Source organism: Lutjanus erythropterus, chromosome 3 (genome assembly GCF_056507025.1).
Source record: "Lutjanus erythropterus isolate fLutEry1 chromosome 3, fLutEry1.hap2, whole genome shotgun sequence".
Lineage (NCBI taxonomy): Eukaryota > Metazoa > Chordata > Actinopteri > Lutjaniformes > Lutjanidae > Lutjanus > Lutjanus erythropterus.
The window spans coordinates 9,482,541-9,502,795 of NC_139319.1; the positions used below are offsets into that span (position 1 = coordinate 9,482,541).

The following is a 20,255-nucleotide window of genomic DNA, read 5'->3' on the forward strand; positions in this document are numbered from 1 at the left end:
TTACAGCAAGTGATGTTTTTCTGAACCAACCCCACTGTTTAGTTTAGTTTGGTTTAGTTTGGTTTATTCAGCATTATCACAGGTTCATAATGACACTTGTCATTGAAAACACTGAATTATTTTGCTGTCACAGTGAAACAACACTAGATAAACCATGAAAAATTAAAGTGCACAAGTTTAAAATAGACCATTTAAAAAAAAATATTTTAGATTATTTTTATTTTTTGTGTTAAGATCTTTATCAAATCTGATATCTAAAATCTGTTAAAATCTATTATTTATATTTATCAAAAATCTCATTGTGTTAATATTTTGTTGCAATATTGAAATATTGCAAATGATTTTGTCCATATTGCCCACCCCTATGTTGGCTAGTTTAGTTTACAACAATACATCTTATTCATTAAGATTATCATATGCATGCAGTGAATGAGAATTTACAGTAGGGCTGTGCAATTAATCAAAAATATTATACTGGAAAATATTGGAAATAGCAATATCCATATCATAGATTGTATATTGTAAAGATATGGAGGCATTACTTATAATCTATATCTCCCAGCCCTAATTAGGACACGCGCACATAAAGATAAAGAAAAAAAGACACCATCAAAACAACACAAAACAACAAAATTAGAAGACAAATCGAATAAATAAATTGAAAACAGAACAGAAACATAATTAAAAACAGACTGTGGAATTTTATATTGATCAGAGTGAAGTATTCAACAAAGCTGTGTAATAAAGAGATATATTTACACTTACACATGCACAAATATACATACATATACACACTCTCATACATAATTATTTGTTTTTAAGTCATTATTTGACCAGAAAAATATGTATTTACATCCCTTTAATTGACATGTATTATTTTCCAGTGTTATTTTCAACTCAGTGAAGATACTTTTTAATTTTTGCCGCCTATATTTCAGAAAAGTTATAATTATGACAAGTAGAACATTTGAAAGTAAACATTACAGACACACAAGTACAAAAGTTTTCTGTCTCTTTCTCTGTCACACACACACACACACTTGCATTGCATTGCATTTGGAAATATGCCTGGAATCTATTTCTTCTTCTTCTTTGAAAAAGTCAGCATGTATAAGTGCCTGAATGTAATTTACTTCTGTTACCAAAACAGCACCGTTTCCAAAACACAAACTTATAATCATTATTGTGCGCTACAATTACAGTATCTTTATCTTATTAGAATTTATAATTGACATTTAATCAGCTGAAAAATATGTTGACTGTTTTTCTCCAGTATATTCACAAACACACTGAAAGGTTTGTGTATACACTATAAATCATTTTAAGCTGGTTCAACTTGTAATTTTGCTAAAAATGTTAGTTTCCTTGCTGCCTTTAAAATGTGAGTTTCCTGTCTATCTACTAGCTGTTCTGTCAAATAAAGGCTAAAAGACCAAAACATAATCTTAAAAAAAGGAGTATACTGAACATGGGGTAAGTAATCAGTTCAAAGTCATCTTATGAGTTTTTAAAATGTAAAACCAATCAAGTGAACATGAGAATATGTTCAAGTTCAGTAAACTTAAAATAGTGTACATCTGTATTATATTTACTGTAATAAATCAAGTGACTAAGATTTATCATGAGAGATCAAGGGAACATGTTAAGCCGAAATACTCAAGTTCTATATTGCCAAATGTTTTCCAAATGAGTCTGCTTATGATTCGTAAGAAGTCATTAATAATCTTGTAGCAATAGATGTTTATAACTGTTAAATTGAGCAAAATGTTAATGGAGTTTGGCAGGCAGTGAGACAGGCAGTCACTGGACTCCAGAGTGTGTATTTTCAGAGCAGTGGGGCTTTTGTTTTCAGAATAACCTCACATTGACAGACAACCGAAAACTATAAAACACTGGTCAACTGACAGTGTAAAACTTGCTGTCACTTGTTATTGTCCGTTTAAAATGTTGCATGCATCTTGTGCTCCTGCAGTGTTCCTGCAGCCTGCCCTGGCTTCCTAAAGTGATCATATATTAATGAGGGTTTCAGCCTATTTAATACACTTTGACTCCAACTCGCTATTTAGACTGCTGTATTTATCTGTGCATGCTCAACAGGGTTATTTTCATTATTGTGAAAAGAAACAACAATGATTTATCAGTTTCCATCAGCTTTAAGGCAGAACAGCTTGTGTTTTTAAAATAAAAACCAGGAATGTTAAATTAATTTAACTTGAGATTAATAAAACTTTTACATTTACATTCAGTTAACTGGGAAACATTTGTTTATTCCACTAAATAGTTATCTTAATTTTATTTCCCTTAATTTATTTAGATTAAAACACATTTTGTTCATTTTCTACAGGTTTGATCTGAATACATTTCAATGTATAGAATGTGATACTGCACTATGTAAACACATTTGGATCTGATTTGATTTTACATACTTGTATAACTGGTCCTGCTCACACTGTCCTGAGTCATATTTCAGTGATCTAAATAAAAGAAAATAGGGCATAGAACTGTCGTCTTAGACAATGTAAGCTGATGTAAATGGTTGGTGAAGCAGGACAGGAGAGACCCGAGGCTCATATAGGTATTCATGTGCATGTATGCATGTGTGTGCATGTACTAAGCTCAAATTCTGTCAGCCTTGTGCACCCTATAAACCTCCCCCTAAAAAAGCCCTAAAACGTCTCTGATGCCTCCCAGTGAGCTGCAGGTTTCTTTGGACTTATTCCACATTTGAGATAAAGAATGATAAACCCTTAAAGTAGAAGGCAGCAGGGAGCACATTTAGGCTTTTATTGTGCCTATAGGAGGAATATGGTGTATGCATGTGTGTTTGAAGAGTGTGTGGGCAAAGACAGACAGGCACTGGAATTTGGAATCTGCAGCAGCATATTTTTATTAGTTGGGCAGCACCGTTGTCCTGTCCTAGCATGCTTTGTGTGTGTGTGTGTGTGTGTGTGTGTGTGTGTGTGTGTGTGTGTGTGTGTGTGTGTGTGTGTGTGTCTGTCTGTGTCTGTCTGTCTGTAGAGAGAAAGAGAGCAGAAAATTAAATGTGGTACAAGCTCTCATTGTTCATGTTGGCTGTTTTGTATTAGGTCCTATAGAGAGAAACATTGCTGGCAGGTTTATGTTCAAACATCGAGACTTAATGCACATGTGCTCCAGAATATGAGCGTGACTGTTAATACAAAATATAGTCTACACAAATTGATATTATCACATTTTACGTCGCCTCAGCACGGGTCTGACCTTGACCTCCTTGCATTGAAACGATAAGCTCTGCTAATACAGGTGGGAGGATGTGAAATCAGGTGGTTTTAATCCCGTCCTTCCCTAAAAAATGTCTGTAAAGGTCGTCTGTGCAGTGTTTAGCAGCGTATATATGTTTATTGTTACCTCTAGTTACCTCTAGTGGCCGTAAAATAAATATGATGGGAGCAGTATAAAGAGTGAGAAAACCTGCGTAAAGAGGGACGGATCAAACACAGGACTTTCATCCAGGATACCTGGGTTCCCGTCCTGTGTAAAAACAAAAGTCAGTGTAGACTTCTTTAAAATTAAATAAGTTGTTTCGTAAGTGACATCACTTGTTAAATATGTGTCCTATTTTCATTTAAATTAGCTTTTTTTTAAATAGGTGTGTTGGAGCAGCAATGAGTTGTTTCAGTATGAGGATGTGTTGGTGCTTTCTAGCTGGTAATTTGCCAGTTCCAGAGCACGTGTTTGCTAATTGCTTTTCTTCTGTTGTATTATAGTTTCATACTTTGGCCAGAGGAATTTATTTTTTTGGGTTATACCATTCTTGTGAATGCGATATTTCAAGAACAACTTGAGGGAATTCTTCCGACTTGGCACAAATGAGCACTCGGACTCCAGGATGAACCGCTTAAATTTTGGTGGTCAAAGATCAAAGGTCACAGTCATTGTGATCTCATGTCCGTCCCATCCGAGGAATGTCTTCTGGGAATTTATTCAAGCTTGGTACAAATGTCTACTCAAGGATGAACTGCTTAGATTTTGGCGGTTAATATATCTGTGACCTCACATAATATGTTTTTGGCCATGACTCGTTCATATTTCATATGCGAATTATGACAAAATTTCAAACAATTGTCTTATATGATACAAGCTGTGCTGGAGAGCAAGTACTTACATGTAATTCAATTACAGTATCAATTTAACTGTAATCTGTTACAGTTACTTAGAAAATAATGTGTTTAAATTACAATTACTAATCAAAATTTTGGTGATTACAAAGGGTTTACATACAAATATTTTTCTGAGTGCCTGGCAGAGATTTGAACTCAACTGAGTGCACTCTTCTAATCTGAGAATAAAAATATATATTCATAAGGTATAGAAGTATTTAAAATACACAGATACACAAAAAAAAGTTAAAAATTACATAATTATTTTTTCTGTCCGGCAAAATACATACACATTACAAATATACAATAATTATGTGTGTGGGTGCGTGCGTGCCAATACGTGCCCGTGCTTGCGCGCGCCAAATAGACAGATAGAGACAGCACAAAGTTCCTTAAATCACTCAGCCAATAATGACGCTAATAATGACACGCGCAGTAATTGTATGTTGCAGTACAGCCCCACGAGCCCCAACCAGGAGTCTCCGGGGAAGGAGGGAGGCAGGGAGGGGTCATCCCGGAGGAGAGACAGAGAGGGGGGTGGGGAGGAGGAGGAGGGAAGAGAAAGTGAGGAAAGTTCTCTGCTGGTGAAGGAGGAAAGACCTCCTGAGACTTAAAGGTTTTTTTGGTCTTCCTTCTTCATCCGTCCGTCCAGGAGGAAAACAGTAAAGACATGAGTGTTTGAGCGGCTGAATACCAGTTATTATCAATTACAATCAGCCTTTATGCACGCGCGCTCTTAATTGCCAGTGAGTGACGTTGAGACGCACGAGCGCGAGGCAGCAGTGAAAACTCTCGCGTGCAGAATCCGGGTTCGTCTGCAGGTGTTCCGCAGGAGAACCACGAGGGAATTATTGGCCGCCGTATCGATAGCTTCAAATGCAAAATGATGGATCGATGGAGCTCAGTCCGAGAGACATGGCTGCTGTTGCTGCTCGTCACCGTGTTTTACACCTCAAGGGCAGGTAAGTTGAAATATCCAGGACGATTTACCTGTTCATCTGTGTAAAATAAACAAATTCAATTGCGTAATTACAATTTATCCACTTTAAAAAGTTGAATTAGTCATTGCTTCCTCTTTTCTCCCCTCCTTTTCTCTCCTCCTCTGACTGTGTCACATCACTTGTCACCACCTGCCCTCCAGCCACTCACGCGCTAAATGAGAGCCAAGTTAAAATGTCATCCTTAACACATCCTTAACATCATTTTAATCACTTCCAGCAGTCACTGTCGCCCAGTTGTGTATCTCGGGCCAATTTTTGGTTTGTTGATGTGAACTTGATTTGTCAGGGATAGCTCCGTTCCTAAAAGCAGCCTAACCCCTCCTCCAAAAAAATGTCTGCTAGTCATTTTCCATTTAACTCCCAGAAAAATAGGCTCTGGTCTCCACTTTGACAGATGATTTTGTCATGACAGGTCATGCAGGCCTTAAAGCTTATTGAACTGAACGGCCTCGTTCTGGGCTCCTTGAGCCCACTGCACATTTGCTAGACAGTCGAAAGGCATAGGCCAATATGTCTAGACTTGTTCTACCATACCTGCTGCATCAGTCTGCGCTCATACAGCAGCGTACAGGATATTTAACCTGTACAGCTGGGTAATGGGGAACAGACTGAGGCAAATTAAAGCGAGCTGTACTGAACTGTACTGGGAACGCTTGGATACATACAGCAACCCCTGGAGCTGTTTATCAGGACAAGTGCAAGTGTGCATCAATTTGTTTGAGTTAGTTTTACGATTTATTTATTTTTTTATCTAATGTTGGAAAATGAGATAACCAATACTACAGCAAATTTCAAAGTACTAGTCCGGTAGAACCGAACCCTGGACCTTTTACCCCCTTGGTGCCATGAGTTTGGGTTGGTGTGAACCAAATCGCTCCCTGGTCCACCTTTAAAGGGCAGTCTCGGATCACTGTCAATTATTTTCTCGATTGATTGATTATCATTTGGTCTATAAAATGTCAGAAAATGGTGAAAAATGCCAATCAGTGTTTCCTAAAGCAAAAATGCCCTAAAATGTCTTGTTTTGTCCACAACTCAAAGATATTCAGTTTATTGTCATAAAGGAGCAAAGAAACCAGAGAATATTTACATTTAAGAAGCTAAATTTTAAGAATTTAATAATCAATTAATAATCAAATATTGGATTAGTGGTTACAGCACTAGCGAATACCATTTTATCCAGTCACAGAAGTGTTTCTTTCCACTGGTTAAAAAAACATTTTCTCTTTCTGTTTTGATGACTGGTGAACTAGTAGTGTGTTCACTCCCAAAATGTTTACTGCCAGGGGACAAACCTGGACTCATGATGAATTGATAAATGCATGCATTAATAATGATTTAATACTTATTGTTTTATGAAGCCTTCATTGCTCCAGATCAACATCAACATAAATACAACCTTTCGTGGTCCCTGATGTACGATATCCAGGTGGAAATTGGTCCTTTTGCTGACTGACCAGTGACCAATAATCGAATGACATTTCAACCACACAACTTTTGTTTACAATTTGTGGTGTGTTTGAGTTGGCCTTTGTGAAAGCAAACCGAACCAGTTGTAAAATTTAAACAATCTTTTATCCTCATCGCATTGGTTCAATTGAAGAACTGGATCATCAGGTATGAAACCACCCTCAGAAGCTGTTCTGATGCTGATGGAGTTTTCAGTTGTCATGCATTTGTAGAAATTTTAACTTCTTGTCTATGTTAGCTTCAAGGAAATTTTTGACATGTTGAGAAATATCAAATTCTTGCCAAGAGTTAGAAAAGAAGATTGATGCCACTTTCATGTCTTTACAGTAAATATGAAACAGGAGCCAGCAGCCAGGTAACTGGGCTTGGCACAAAGACTGTAAACAGGGGAAAACAGCTACCCTGGTTCTGTCAAACTGCAACAAAATCCTCCTACCAGCACCTCTGAAGATCTCTGACTAACATGCTATGTCTTGTTTATTTAATCTGTTCAAAAATCAAAGCATAAAAATGACAAATTGTGGTGTCTTGGCTTGATGCAGTAACCTCTTGGAGTCAGTTGCCAGGCAACTTGCAAAGATGGAGCGAAGTGTGTCAAAATATTCTTTTAAAAGTTGAGCTTCAAAGTTCATTTTTTGAAACAAATGGAAACAAAACAAGCTCAAGTCAAGATGAGATCTGTTGATAAACATCATGTGACGTAGCTGAAAATCCAGAACAGCCATTAAATGGACCTTTAGGTGAGGTTGTTTAATCAGTCGCATATGATGTCCTCATTGTCTCTGTGGGTCTTTACAGGCCTACAGTTCATCCTGAGCACTCAGAAAAACCAAAGAAAAAGGCTTTTAAACACTCAAGGCTGAGCCACACGTCCCACACTCCTCCATCTTAACTTCATTACATCCGTTGTTTTTCTCTTTTTAATAGATGTTTTGTTTGCAAGTCAACATTCATTCATTCTTTTAAACAGGACTACATCAGCACCTCACTGTGAGAGAGTCAGCACGCAGGTGACTTGGCAGAGACTCCACCATGTTGCCTCCACCTGCTCTGTCTGTCTGAGAAGATGCTGAGAAAGCCAAAAAACATTTATGTCCCAACAGCCTTTAAGTCATTATTACCTGACTTTGTACTTAAGATTAAAAGAAACACACCCGTCTGCTTTTTATTATAGTTCATTTGAACATATCGCAATGTTATATTAAGACAGAAGACTCAGAGAAACGAAAACCAAACAAAAACAGAAGTTTATGGACTTTTTGCAATGCTATTATCTCACTACATCATGTGGTAAACACTCAGTTTGTCTGTGAAGGTCATTACTGAAGTGACTAATGTGACCTCTGGACCTTTAGGGTCATGTGGGGTCAAACTGGGTCAGGGTGTGAACCCTGTAGCATCTCACACCTGGCGGTCAGAGGAGGCATCCTTGTAAATAAGAATTTGTTCGTAAATAACCCTCCCACTAAGGAGAAACACAGATACACAGAAAAACGAACACATTCACGCACTTCCACATGCATGCACACAGTAAATTGTTAACCTCTGTTTTAGTCTCTTCTGTTTGTTCCTCTTCGCCGACTTGACTGACTCTTTCACCATTATTTACCCATTTCTAACACCATTATTAAACTGTCTTCAGTTACGTGTGGCTCTTGATTTTTGGCTTACTGTTAAATAAGGTCACACACCTGGCTGTCAGCAGGTTGGGTGTGAATTATGATCATAGTTACCTGAGCAATGTGGTCAGGTTACGGTCAAGCATGTCATGGTCTGGCCTAAGGTGTTTCAGTCTCCTACCTGGCTTGATGTCTGTATGTATAACTTGTGTGGTCAGGTAGCTGTAAGCTTGACCTTCAATATTTATTGCTTTTGAAGTATTCAAAGCATTCAATTCTAAAAAAAAACAACAACAAAAGACTAATTTTAGAACCACCTGGCTGCCAACGTAGGGCATTAAGTACAGGGCTTAAAATGTGGCTTAAAATGATATTTTTGGTATTTTTCTCTATAAAAACATATTGTAAATTCTTAAATAGTTATGATCTTATAGATTATGATACATTGCTATAGATTAAACTACCCAACTGTATTAGCGCTGGATGATGGACAAAATTATAAGTATCGCAGTATATTTTTTCCAAATACCTCAATATTGATATTGCGTCAATATTGTACAGATGTGTATTCATGGTTTCCCAAAATATGAACACAGTGAGATTTTGAAATAATATTGATATAGTATTGATATATTGCCCCGTTATAGAAGATTATGCAGGACACATTTTACGTCTTGCACAATGTGTTAATGCAGTAAAATAATTGGAACTGAACTCAGCATTCTGTTTGGTGAGGAAATCAGACTTGTTTTAAGAACTGTACCCTGTATCTGCCGAGGCTCTCAGCCAAGTCGCCACATGTTAAGTATGTGTAAGCACCTGCCTCACCTCTCTGGTGTGTTGATTATATTTCCCTGTCTGGTGTCAACACCTAAAGTTTCCATTTTAACCCAAGCAGAACCTTAAAGGTGCAGTGTTCGTCTTCGTACAGTAGGCTGAACATTTTTTTTTTTTTTTTTAAAAAGGTAGTTTTCTGGTCACACCTCAATCTGTGATGTAACACCAGGTGTTTTTGATTTGGCATATGATGGGAAACACCTGCCGTGACATCACGGATTGGGATATGGCCAGAGACGCAACAGTAGTAGATTTCTACCACATGTGATTACGTGTGGAAATCATATTTTTTAGATATTTTTAGCCATGCTAGAAGCTCTAGGAATACACTTTGGTCCAGACTGAAATATATTGTTGTCCTTGAAACTTTTTTACAGTCAGGTTCTCTTCAAGATGAATTGTAGTAACTTTACTTAAGTGGTTTAGCGTTATTGCTAATGAGCAAATGTGAGCACGTTAACAAGCTAAACTAAGATGGTGAACATGTTAACATAGTTAAATTAAGGAACTTTTCACACCAACCTCATTTGGTCTGGACTTCTCAGTTTGATCCAAACCTTAATTAGGTGTTAAATCTCTGCCGGACCATGATATGGGCCAAATAGCTGCACCCTGGTCCTACCGAAAGCTTGGATACATACCGAAAGTATCATCAGGACCAGAAAAAGGGAAAGGGGAAGGAGGACACCAAATGTTTCGCTGACATATGGTTTGACAACTTTATAAAGAGTCAGTTTTAATTCTTACTTATTCAGAGCCACTTGAAAAAAATGTTAAACTTGAATTTTCCAAGAGGATGAGAAAGACAGAGGAATTGAACTGAACTGAAAACACACCAGCATCAGACACATACACAATTACACAGAGTACAATGTCCAGTGAGATCCAGCCTCTGTATTTAACCCATCCTACCTGGAGGCAATAGACAGCCTGGGGACCAACTCCAGTTGAAAGCCAGAACCTTGGTGACTGGAGAACTGAGCTAGCGTACATGTTTTTGATGATTGGGGGGGGGGGGGACCCTGAGCAGATGGAGGAAGCATGGGAAGAACATGCAAACTCAGAAAAGATCTGAACCCATAAGCTTCTAAGTGTGAGGCAAAAATTCTTACCACCGCACCACTGTGCTGCCCATGTCACACATAGTTAATTAATTAACTTATTTTACTTTTATTTAACCATCAAATAAAAACCAATTCTCATTTACAGTGACCGTCACATAGTGGCAACATGAAATGAAAACTAACCAGATCAGATGTACACAGCGTGACAATAACGTGAACCTCGGTCTGGCCTTTCAGGTGTGAAAGGGCCTGTCTTGTTTCAACGTTTTCAGCCTTTTTTTTTACCCCCCAATTTGGAATTTTACTAACATCCTTTGTCACTAATAACCAGTGTTGGGGGTGGGTGTCTTGGGAGTTTTGTGTCTCAAGTCTTTTCGACAGCTAGCAAAGGTTTACTACAAGGCAATAATGTGTGCAGAGGTTTCCATACAGCGTTCTAACCAACCATTAGCAGTGGCTGTGCAATGACATGTAAATGATCCCTCAACAACTTCCCACCCAAGAGTGTCTAACTCAGCTTCTATGTCTTTTTTTTTTTTTTTTTTTTTACTTTTTTTCTATTACTGGCGATAACTGAGTTAAAAACTGAACTTACCTGAGTTGAAACACACACACACAATCCTGTTTGTTGAAATGTGCAACCATTGGTGGTGATGGTGGTCAAGTGCAAGAGCCCCTGCTTACTTTAAGATAAATATTAGTGAAATACAGCGTTTATGGTGCGTGTGTTTTTACAGGAGTTGGTCCTGCTGTTTCACAACTAGACAACTAGCCATGTATAACAGAGCTACAGTGAGGCCACAGCCTGCTTTTCTTAAGCAGATATGTTTGATACTTACAATAAGGACACAACAAGGGCAGAATCAGAAATGGAGACTCTGTTGAGAGAGATTAAGACATGAAAACTTAAAAAGTCCAAAGTTTAATATAATTCAATGATTAATTCATATATCACTGTGTCTGTTCAGGCAGTCCTGTGTTTCCAGGAGCATCGTCAGAGACAAAAAAGATGGTATCTGTGTGTCCTTTCATCTTTAGGAAGGAAAAAATGCAGGTGAAAGAAAACAGCCATCTGTCTGCTGTTTATGTTAGACTTTTGTCAGCTTGTATTGTAGCTGAGGGGGATAACCTAACAAAACATGTGTGGAGTTGCCCACTCTAATGAAAGTTGGAAAGTTTTTGTGCAGTGATTGATGAGGTCTTGGTAATTGACAGTTTGACCTGAATAGTTTAAATTAGGTTTTCAGATGGGCTTTAACGTATGCAGGCATTAGTGCATTTGGATGTTTGCCATTGTTTGTGTTATGATTTAGTGGCTACTATGTTTGAGTCCAGAGTGTGTGTAATTTTTGGGTGCTAGATGTGTTTGGATGGAAAAAGTGGCACAGTAAAACCCATGACCCTCTTTTTAGCTATGATGCAACCTTGTTGCTGTTGTTGCTTTAAAGGAGCTGTATGTATATAAGAGTTGGCTGCCTCTTGAATTCATACTCTGGCAAATTGTAGGTAGCATGTCACCAGAAAGTTGGGGTGTCTTCCTTTATTATATAGGAAACAAGGAAATGCATAGTCTCTCCCGTAGGTCTTTTTCTTTCAACAGACAGCTAACTTAGTGAACATATTAACAGTCAGTAATATTATTCACTTAACTACCTTTATTAGCTATCACAACGTAGCTAATGTTAGCGTGAACAGCTGTCTGCTTAACTCCATCTAGAAGAAACTTTAGCATCGGCATCAAACTTCATCTCTTTACTTGCCGAGAGGCGTCTCTAGTGGTGGAAACCACAAACAGAAAAGTTAACTCTTGTTCTGCTTCTATCTCTGTCACTTCTTTTTTTCCTGCTGAATGTGGTCTCTATTGGTGGTCTCTTGTGCTACGTCTGCATCCTCTCATGTTGTTCTGAGGGCAGACTGGACGCTACAGTGACTCACTATTGCCTCTTGAGGTACAGAGTGGAATTATGAGACAGAATGGGCCATGGCTGGCTGGTTAGTATGATAACTTCACTAGATGTCTTAGCATCTTAAGTTCTCTTTGGCTCAACAGCCAGTGGGTGGGATCATCAGTTAAGTACTTGCACCTGGTTACTTTAGGCCTCAACCTGTTTTGGTGGACTTTAACACTAAAAGGCTGCTATAATAACATAATAACATAGCTGTAACAATTTACCATTTTACAAAATCAGTATGATTATCACATTTCATCATTTTTAAGTGTTAGAGATCATTAAGTTATTCATTCTCTTTAACTTGAATGCTACTTTACTAATTGTATGAAGGACTAAGTTAGTATTTAGTGTTACCTGCTGTCACTGACAGCTCTGTTGTCCTGATGGCTTTGTGGTCTAAACACATGCTCTGTAATTGTATGGTTCAGGGTGTGAATCTCCAAGTTCTACCTGCCAACAATGTTGTAATTTATTCATGTTTTGTGTTTTCAAGTGATTATTGTCAATTAAATAAGAAAAAAGAATCCCAGTGAGCACAAACTGCTTCGACCCCGTCATTGCCGTTGCTATTCTTCAGTTACTTTATGAAAGTTTTAAACTAAAGTTCTTACATATAGCCCCTTTAAAATGTGAGAGTGATCTTTGTGCACCTTCCTAATAAACATGAATCTTTTAATGTCTCACAGTGTTTAGTAACACTTTTTTGGAGGGTAAAATGGCTGTTTGTTATTTGGTGGGTCTGTACTCAGGTTCAGACTGAACTAAATCAACAGCTTGCAGATGGATTGCCTTGAATTTTTTTTAAAGACATTAATGGTCCCTAAAGGATGAAGCTTAACAACTTAAGTGATTCTCTGACTTCTCCTCTAATGACATTTTAAGGTGACATTTTTGCCTTTGATATAGATATTAATGTTTTTTCTTTTATCTACATGGGAAAAAAATAACTAAAATTAACTTTTCCTCCAGGGCTGTCATCAGGAATTAATGCTTTGGTTTATGACCAGATACCTGAAACGAGTAATACTCACATCATCCTCAGCTGTACTTTGTTTTTTGTGCTAATTAGCAAAAAGTACAGCCCCACAGAGCCGCTAGCATGGCTGTAGACTTATTAGTCTTGTTTTGACAAACTAGACACTTGTGGAGCTAGTGCCATTTATTAAATTATATTTATTATTGTGCCCAGCTATAATTAAAGTCAGATTTGTCCTAGTTTATAAAAAAATACAGCTGATTCTGATGTAATGTCTCTGTTCTGCCTTTCTCGGCCCAACCACAATTCATCACAGTTCAGTGTTTCTTTTTTACACTGCAGCCACCTCAGAAAATATTAGGCTCTCCAACTATCACTGTGGTGACCAGCGTTGAAATACAAAAGCTTATTCAGCTATGGACAGTTCACGCAGGAGTCAGGTTTATTCACAACAAGAAGATTATTTATTGTTGGCTCTTGTCAGCGACACTGCCTTCACAGTTTGGCTCGTAACTAATTGCGGATGAGGGATGTGTTCGCTACATGCATGACTGATATTGAAACAAAAACATTACAGGAAATACAAAACTTAGTTTAAATTACATTTCAGTGATCTCATAGTTTTAAGTGTTTTCATTTGAAATTTTGTGGCATGTTGATTATATGTTTACAGAATAATTTATTTCATATTTGTAAATTTTAGGAGATTTCTCAGTATACCACTAGAGGGACCACGAGTACCACCACTGATACTCATATCATAGTTTGAGAATATAAGATTAAGGGCAAAAACAAAAGCCACTGGTGGGAATTAAGTGTCTGGAGCCATGTTTAATACAGTATAAATATGAGACTGAATGTACTTTATTATGCAAAAAGGCTGCTAAATCATTGATAGTCAGTTAAAGGTATAATATGCAACATTTTCATAAAAAACTATGTGAAGACCAACATAAACATAATCATAAAGGTCCTTTTTTCTCATACTTTTGCTTTATGTGCAACACTTTGTTTTGCATTGGTGTATAGCCCCCAGCCAATACAGCGTGCATGTACGTAGCGATCAATATTGCATTCTCCATGTCTTTCCTCTGGTGAGAGCTGGAGAAAGAGTTTTACACACACACCGACACACACAGGCAGAGCATACAGAGGAATGCTTGGGCTGTATTCACACAAAACCTGGCATTATGTGGAGGTGTTTATTTGTGTTTTAGAGTATAATCACTATGAAACAATCAGAAGAAAGGTTTTATTTCTCTGTTTCATTGCTTTGTTCCCACTATCAGCGCTTGGTCTCTTATTGAGCCCAGAGGAGGGGCCAGCTTTGAATTTACCACAGTATTGCAGGCTCTGCCTTTTACTAATCATCCATGAAACAGTTCAAATTGACTAATACTTAGGAGGGGTTTTTTTTTCCAATGTGTAATTCAGTTCAGCTGTTGTGAGCAGTTTCATATAAGAACTGCTTTTGCTCTAGTAGAAAGAAAGTAGTACCAGTAGATTTTAAAGTAGTTACGGTAGATTCTACTGCAGAAAGAAAGTAGTTCCTACATGAAACTGCGTCTCCTGATTGTTTTTAGCAACGAGGTCATGATTTCTGGAAAGAGACACTGCTGTTAAGTTTTCCAAATGTATTTCTTTGGCGCTTTGAACAACACAAGCTGAGTGCCATTTAGTCCCATTATGTTTGAGAGAAAGCAGACATGAATGATGAATGAAAATTCATAAGAACAGAGATGTGTCTCTGCTGCTGCTCTATAAAGTAATTTCTCTGATCAAATAAAGTTTGCTGCACACTTGAATGGCCAATGAAATTAGAATTTCTAGTACATCTGTCAGTTAATTTGTAGATTACTTTGTTTTGTTAATCAGGTTTTGGAGTGAAGATGTAGCTTACAACATGCAATGTGGAACAAAAAATTCTTAAAAAAAAAGCACATAAATGAAATGATAAGGATGATCAGTCATAGCATTTTTGACATGCACTTTGCACTCTAGGATAGTAGGTCTGCGTGCTATAAAAAGCTCTTTCTTTGTTCTCCAAAATCAAAGTCCCTGAGTGACGCATCACCCTACAATAATAGAGCACAAAGCCACAAAAAGCAACGCTTAGCTGTCTGTGAAAAGCCGGAGCCCTGTGACTGACAAATATTGATGCAGTCTTTGATCTGTGCTTGAGAGGAAGAGCGGTGACTTTGTTGGAATGAAAGTTCAATACGAGAGACAATTTTGACTGAGATGCTGAGATGTTGAGATTTCAACACCACAGATTCCTCGAAGGAGATAAGGAGCACATGTCTGTCTGTTTGCTAGCTTCTTACTCCCTCCCTCTGTCACTGATATTGAGGATTCATATTCATAAATATGTGTGTCTGTGTGTATGTGTCAGACAGCAGGAGCGACTATCCAGTGTTTCTTTGATCAGAGCCAGCTGAACTGGGAAGGAAAGAAAACATATGGTCCCTCCGTTCTATTCTTCCCTCTGCACTCCTTCTCCTCCTTGTCTGTCCTCCTCTCTGGTTTTCATCTCCCTCTTTTTTATCATTCTCCTGGTTTGGTCTCTGAGGGGAGCGATGTCAGATGTTTGAGAGAGACGTTTGAGAACAGCAGAGAGAATGAGCAGGAGAAAGAGTCAAAGACTGTAATGACAGGCTCCTGGGGCAAATTCTCTGTGGGGGGATTTGAACCCCGGTGTGGTGTCTGTGTGTGTGTGTGTGTGTGTGTGTGTGTGTTTGGGTGCAGCGTAGGAGGCTCGACTAAACATTAGTTGTTTTTTTTTCTGCAAAAGACATGTTGTTGCATTCTTCGCCATTACTGAGTTAATGACAGACTAATCACAAACACACATACAACCACACTTGCACTCAAAAAACACCTTCCCAGTCTTCATATACGCACACACACATAAACACACACAACACACATCTGGTTTCCAGAAAATCCATAGTATCTCAAATATGGTGTTTGTTAAGTCGTGTGTGTGTGTGTGTTGTTTGTGTCTGTGTGTCAGCTTCACTGCCCCACTTTTGAGTGTCCTTTATGTGTGGATGTGGAATATTAAACAGGGATGATTCTCTGACACACTAACACACATTGACCTTCACTTGCACTTCACCTTTTTGCTTTTTTGTCAGACGTTTTTGCTAAATAACTTTGGTTAACAGGCCCGGACTGGCCATCCGGAGCACAGGTGGAATTCCTGGTGGCCTGGTCAGCTGAGTCATGTCCTGGAGTGTCAGGCCAGTGTTAAAGGTCCCATGTGTAAGATTTAAAGGGGTTTTCTGGCAGAAGGTGGCAGAAATTGAATATAATATTCATAAGTGTGGTTTGCATAATCACCTAAATCCTGTAAAAATGCGAAATGAAGTAGGTAAATCAAAGCCTGTTTTTAACACGATGGTACAAAATTACCGACAGGAACAAAATAAGCACCAGCCACCAGCCAAATGCTGATAAAATGTGCAAATGGAGAATGAAATGAAAAACACTTGTTGTAAAGTAGGAGTTGCACATGTATGAAAATTATATTGATAATTAAATTTACTCTTTTATGCCCGATGATTCAGTTACTCAGAGCAAACAGCAAGTCCAGTTAGAGTGCTGAGGCAGGTGCATTGAATGTTTTTTGAAGCAGTTCTTGTATGTAGTAATAAAACTAAAAGGTATGTTATGTTTCAGTGTACCTTAGCGTTCTACGAAGGTTTCTAAGGTATACCTTAGCAAAGGAAATTCTTTTCCTATGAGTTTTTCCTATACTATCCCTTAGCGGGTGCCCATTAGGAAGAGCTGCTAACGTTTCATGTCTCATGCACTCATCGATTGATCACTTGTAACAGCTCATAAATGATGTGCTTACATAAAAAGTGGTGCCATGACCATTTTACCTCAATATAAAGGTATATATATATAAATTATATGACAGCAAAGGAAGCTATGCCTACTAAAGATCATGTGCTAATCTATTTAAGATTTCAGACAAGACCATGTGATAGCTCCAATAAATATAGAACCTATATCTTACAAAATATAAAACAGTATGAACTTGGACATATGACACAGTCTGAGACTTCTTGAAAGAGCAGGATAAATGATATAGTCACATGGGTGAATGATTTAGTTCTCATACAAACAGAAGATGTAATACAAATTTGTTGTTGGACACAGTATACACCTGCAGCAGCATATCCACCTTTAATTGCAGTTTGTGTGTCTATGTGTATCTTTAAAGGAGAAATCTGTAATATATTTACTGTAATAAATCATAAAATAACCATGATATATTATCAGAGATTGAGGAAGCATAAGTTGTAATATTTACTTCTCAGACAACATAGCTGCAGCTGTGGCGTCCTACTTTGAAATTTATATTCCAGGACGGAATAACTGTTTTTTGTTGTTTTGTTTTCACATTAATTGGAGTTAAAATTAATACCGAATGTTTGCTGAATGAGTTAGTGCCTGTTTATGAGTCAAAAGAAATCATTAATCTTAAGAAGGCGTAGATGTTTATAACAGTTAAATTGGCAGGCAGCTACTTAACTCAAAGTCCAGAGTGTGTGTTTTCAGAGCAGTGGGCTTTTGTTTTCAGGTTAACGGGCTTAACTTTACATTGACGGACAACTGACTGTTATAAACGGCTGATGAACTTAGAGTGTGGTACTCGTCACTTGCTTGTTATTTGCCATTTTACATCCCTGCAGAGCTCCTGCAGCCTGCAGAGCTTCTCTGCGTCTGTAGAGGAGGGGGCAGGGGGGGAAACAACTTGCTTCAACTATAGATCATATATTAAATAAGATTTCAACCTGTTTAATCAACAGTCTGTGGCTCCAAGTACTTTTGCACACACAATGCTACATATTATTCCTTTAAGCAAAGTGGTTACAGTGTTCATGGTCTGTTGTGTGTGTGTGTGTGTGAAGATTGGCCTGAGCTGACATTAACTTTATTATCCCAGTCTGACCCTCTTAGCTAACCTGGTAATTTGTTTAAAACCTGTCTGAACGCTTGTGTTTCTTGTCTCATCAGACTTACTTTCAGTAATGTTGCTATCCGTCTGTCTGTTTCAGTGTTGTAGTTGAATAGTTCAATCTTGTTGTGGATCTTCCTGTTCAAACTACAGTCACTCTGCTCTGTGTTGAAGCTTATATTTGACATGCTTTACATGTGTGTGCATGCTGATCGTGGTGCCCCTCACACCACAGTTTACAGCCTCAGGATAACAGCAAAGCTGATGGAGACCAGAACTCTTGTGAACTCTCTTGTGTATGTACAGCACAGTATATGTACCGTGTGTGTATATGTGTGTGCATTATGTGGATGTTGGTTTGCACTTGTACAAGCTCACACATCAACAGTAGAAGGAAACCTTGCCAGATGTGGTTATTGTTATGACCTTTTTTTGTTTTAGGGGAACACAGGGAGTAACAAAACAAGTTCACCCAAGACCTTTGCAGAAATGGAACCAGAAAGACAAGAAAAGGCTGCTGAAAGACTTTAACTGTAACAATGAATAACATTTATTTACAGAAGAAAATTATATAAACCAACTAAAGTTGACATGATAGGGGCTCCAAGGCAAAAATAATAAATAAAGCCCACAATAAATAGAAAATAAAAAGCTCAATTTGTCTGTAGAATCGAAGAGAAAACCAAAACTAAGCTCCTTAACTAAATAAATGGAAGAGAACCCTGACAAGGTTTCTTAATGGCCCTTTCAGACAATTCAATTTGAGCTGCAGTCGCCACTGGGCTCAACCTAGCCACCGTGTGGGAACAGGCTTTGCTTGATGCACTGAAAAGTAGCAGTCCTGTGCAAACCACTGGAAAATGTGTTTCAGAGCACAGTGATGCCATTGACATGTTTTGTTTGAAAGCCCCTTTAAAGTCACTAAGTCTAGTTCAACAACTGCCAGCTAGTTAAAGACAAAGGATGAGCTAAACTGAGCTCTATGAAGGTGGTATAAAAACAGAGTTTCAACAACAAGTTCAGGAAGAGCAGCACCAGACTGAGAAACAGCTCAGCGGCCAAATGTCAAGGAGCACTGGATCAGTGGGTTGATTTACAGCCCCACTGACGATCAAATGAAGGTCAAGTGTGTGTGATCCAGGTACTCACAGAGGGGCTAGCAGCCTGAAACACAGTAGGAGAGACAGCTCTCTTCCAAAAAAGGGCCAGAGGAAAGTCAGTGGAAAGTCAGTGGACGTAACAAGCATATAGAGTAGAGCGAAATTTCCATGTCTCGTCTTGTCCTCCGCTGCATTCAGATGTCAGTGCTGCCGATCATTTCTTGGTATGTATGACTTGAGAACCCTCTACTTGTACACACTACTTATGGGTGTCAGGAGCAGTGTCACCTTCAGTCTAACCATGACTCTGACATGAGTGATGATCACCAGGAGCTACCTTGTAGCCTAAATATTGCTCTAAGTAAAGCTTGTTAGCTTGTTGCTATGAGCAGCTATAAATTCGTTTGTGAGAAAAGACTTGAATATGAATCTTGAGAATAAAGTCACACAGTTAAGCACAAACACAAAAAAGCATCATATACTCCTGAATTTGATTGAATCAACTCACGAATCATCTCAAGGATTAGTGCAAGGCATCCTCATACCTAAACGACAGAATAGGCTGATTGTCAGTGACTACCAAAAATGACACGAACAGTTTAGAGTACCAGCGATTGGCTTACTGGATCTTGAGTATGTTATGTAGGTGGTGTGCTGTTAAACGTGGTTTAAGTTAGGTTTAGGCTATGGATATGTTATATATTATAAACAGGATACCAGATGCAAAGATAGCACCCATTCAGCCCAGTTAGATTTGCTCACCTGGTGCATATGCCAAAAAAGTTTTCTAGCTTCTTCGGTGACTTTCGTGATATTCGGCCCACTGAATATGTGCAGTAGTGTTTTTCCCGCTGGCCCTGCCTTGCGAGTTCCCGCTCAGGCCATAGACCTTACACTATGAAGATTTTTAAATTGTCTATTTCGGCTCTAAGAAACTTTTGTGAATATAAAACCTTAGTGGATCAAAAATTCATCAAAGAAAGGATCATAATTGACCTCGTCCTGTCAACAGTTTAACAAACATCTCATTGGCTCATAGGGAAAATACTTTTGGGGGGGGCAGGGGGATTATTTGCTGAAATACCACAAGTGTCCACAGGGAAAATGAGAGTAAAGGCTTTTTTTCTG

The 20,255-nt window shown here is 38.3% G+C and overlaps 1 protein-coding gene across 1 annotated transcript in view; it reads left to right on the top strand.

The window, feature by feature from the left end:
• The first annotated feature begins 4,762 nt into the window (after window positions 1–4,762).
• The window catches only part of LOC146329653 (uncharacterized), a 61,837-nt gene continuing 46,344 nt past the window's right edge, over window positions 4,763–20,255 (top strand). Inside the window, exon 1 of the mRNA XM_084714923.1 lies at window positions 4,763–5,101. Within this exon, the coding sequence (XP_084571049.1) occupies window positions 5,023–5,101 (79 nt within the window). The 5' untranslated portion in view covers window positions 4,763–5,022. The remainder of the gene's footprint in view (window positions 5,102–20,255) is intronic.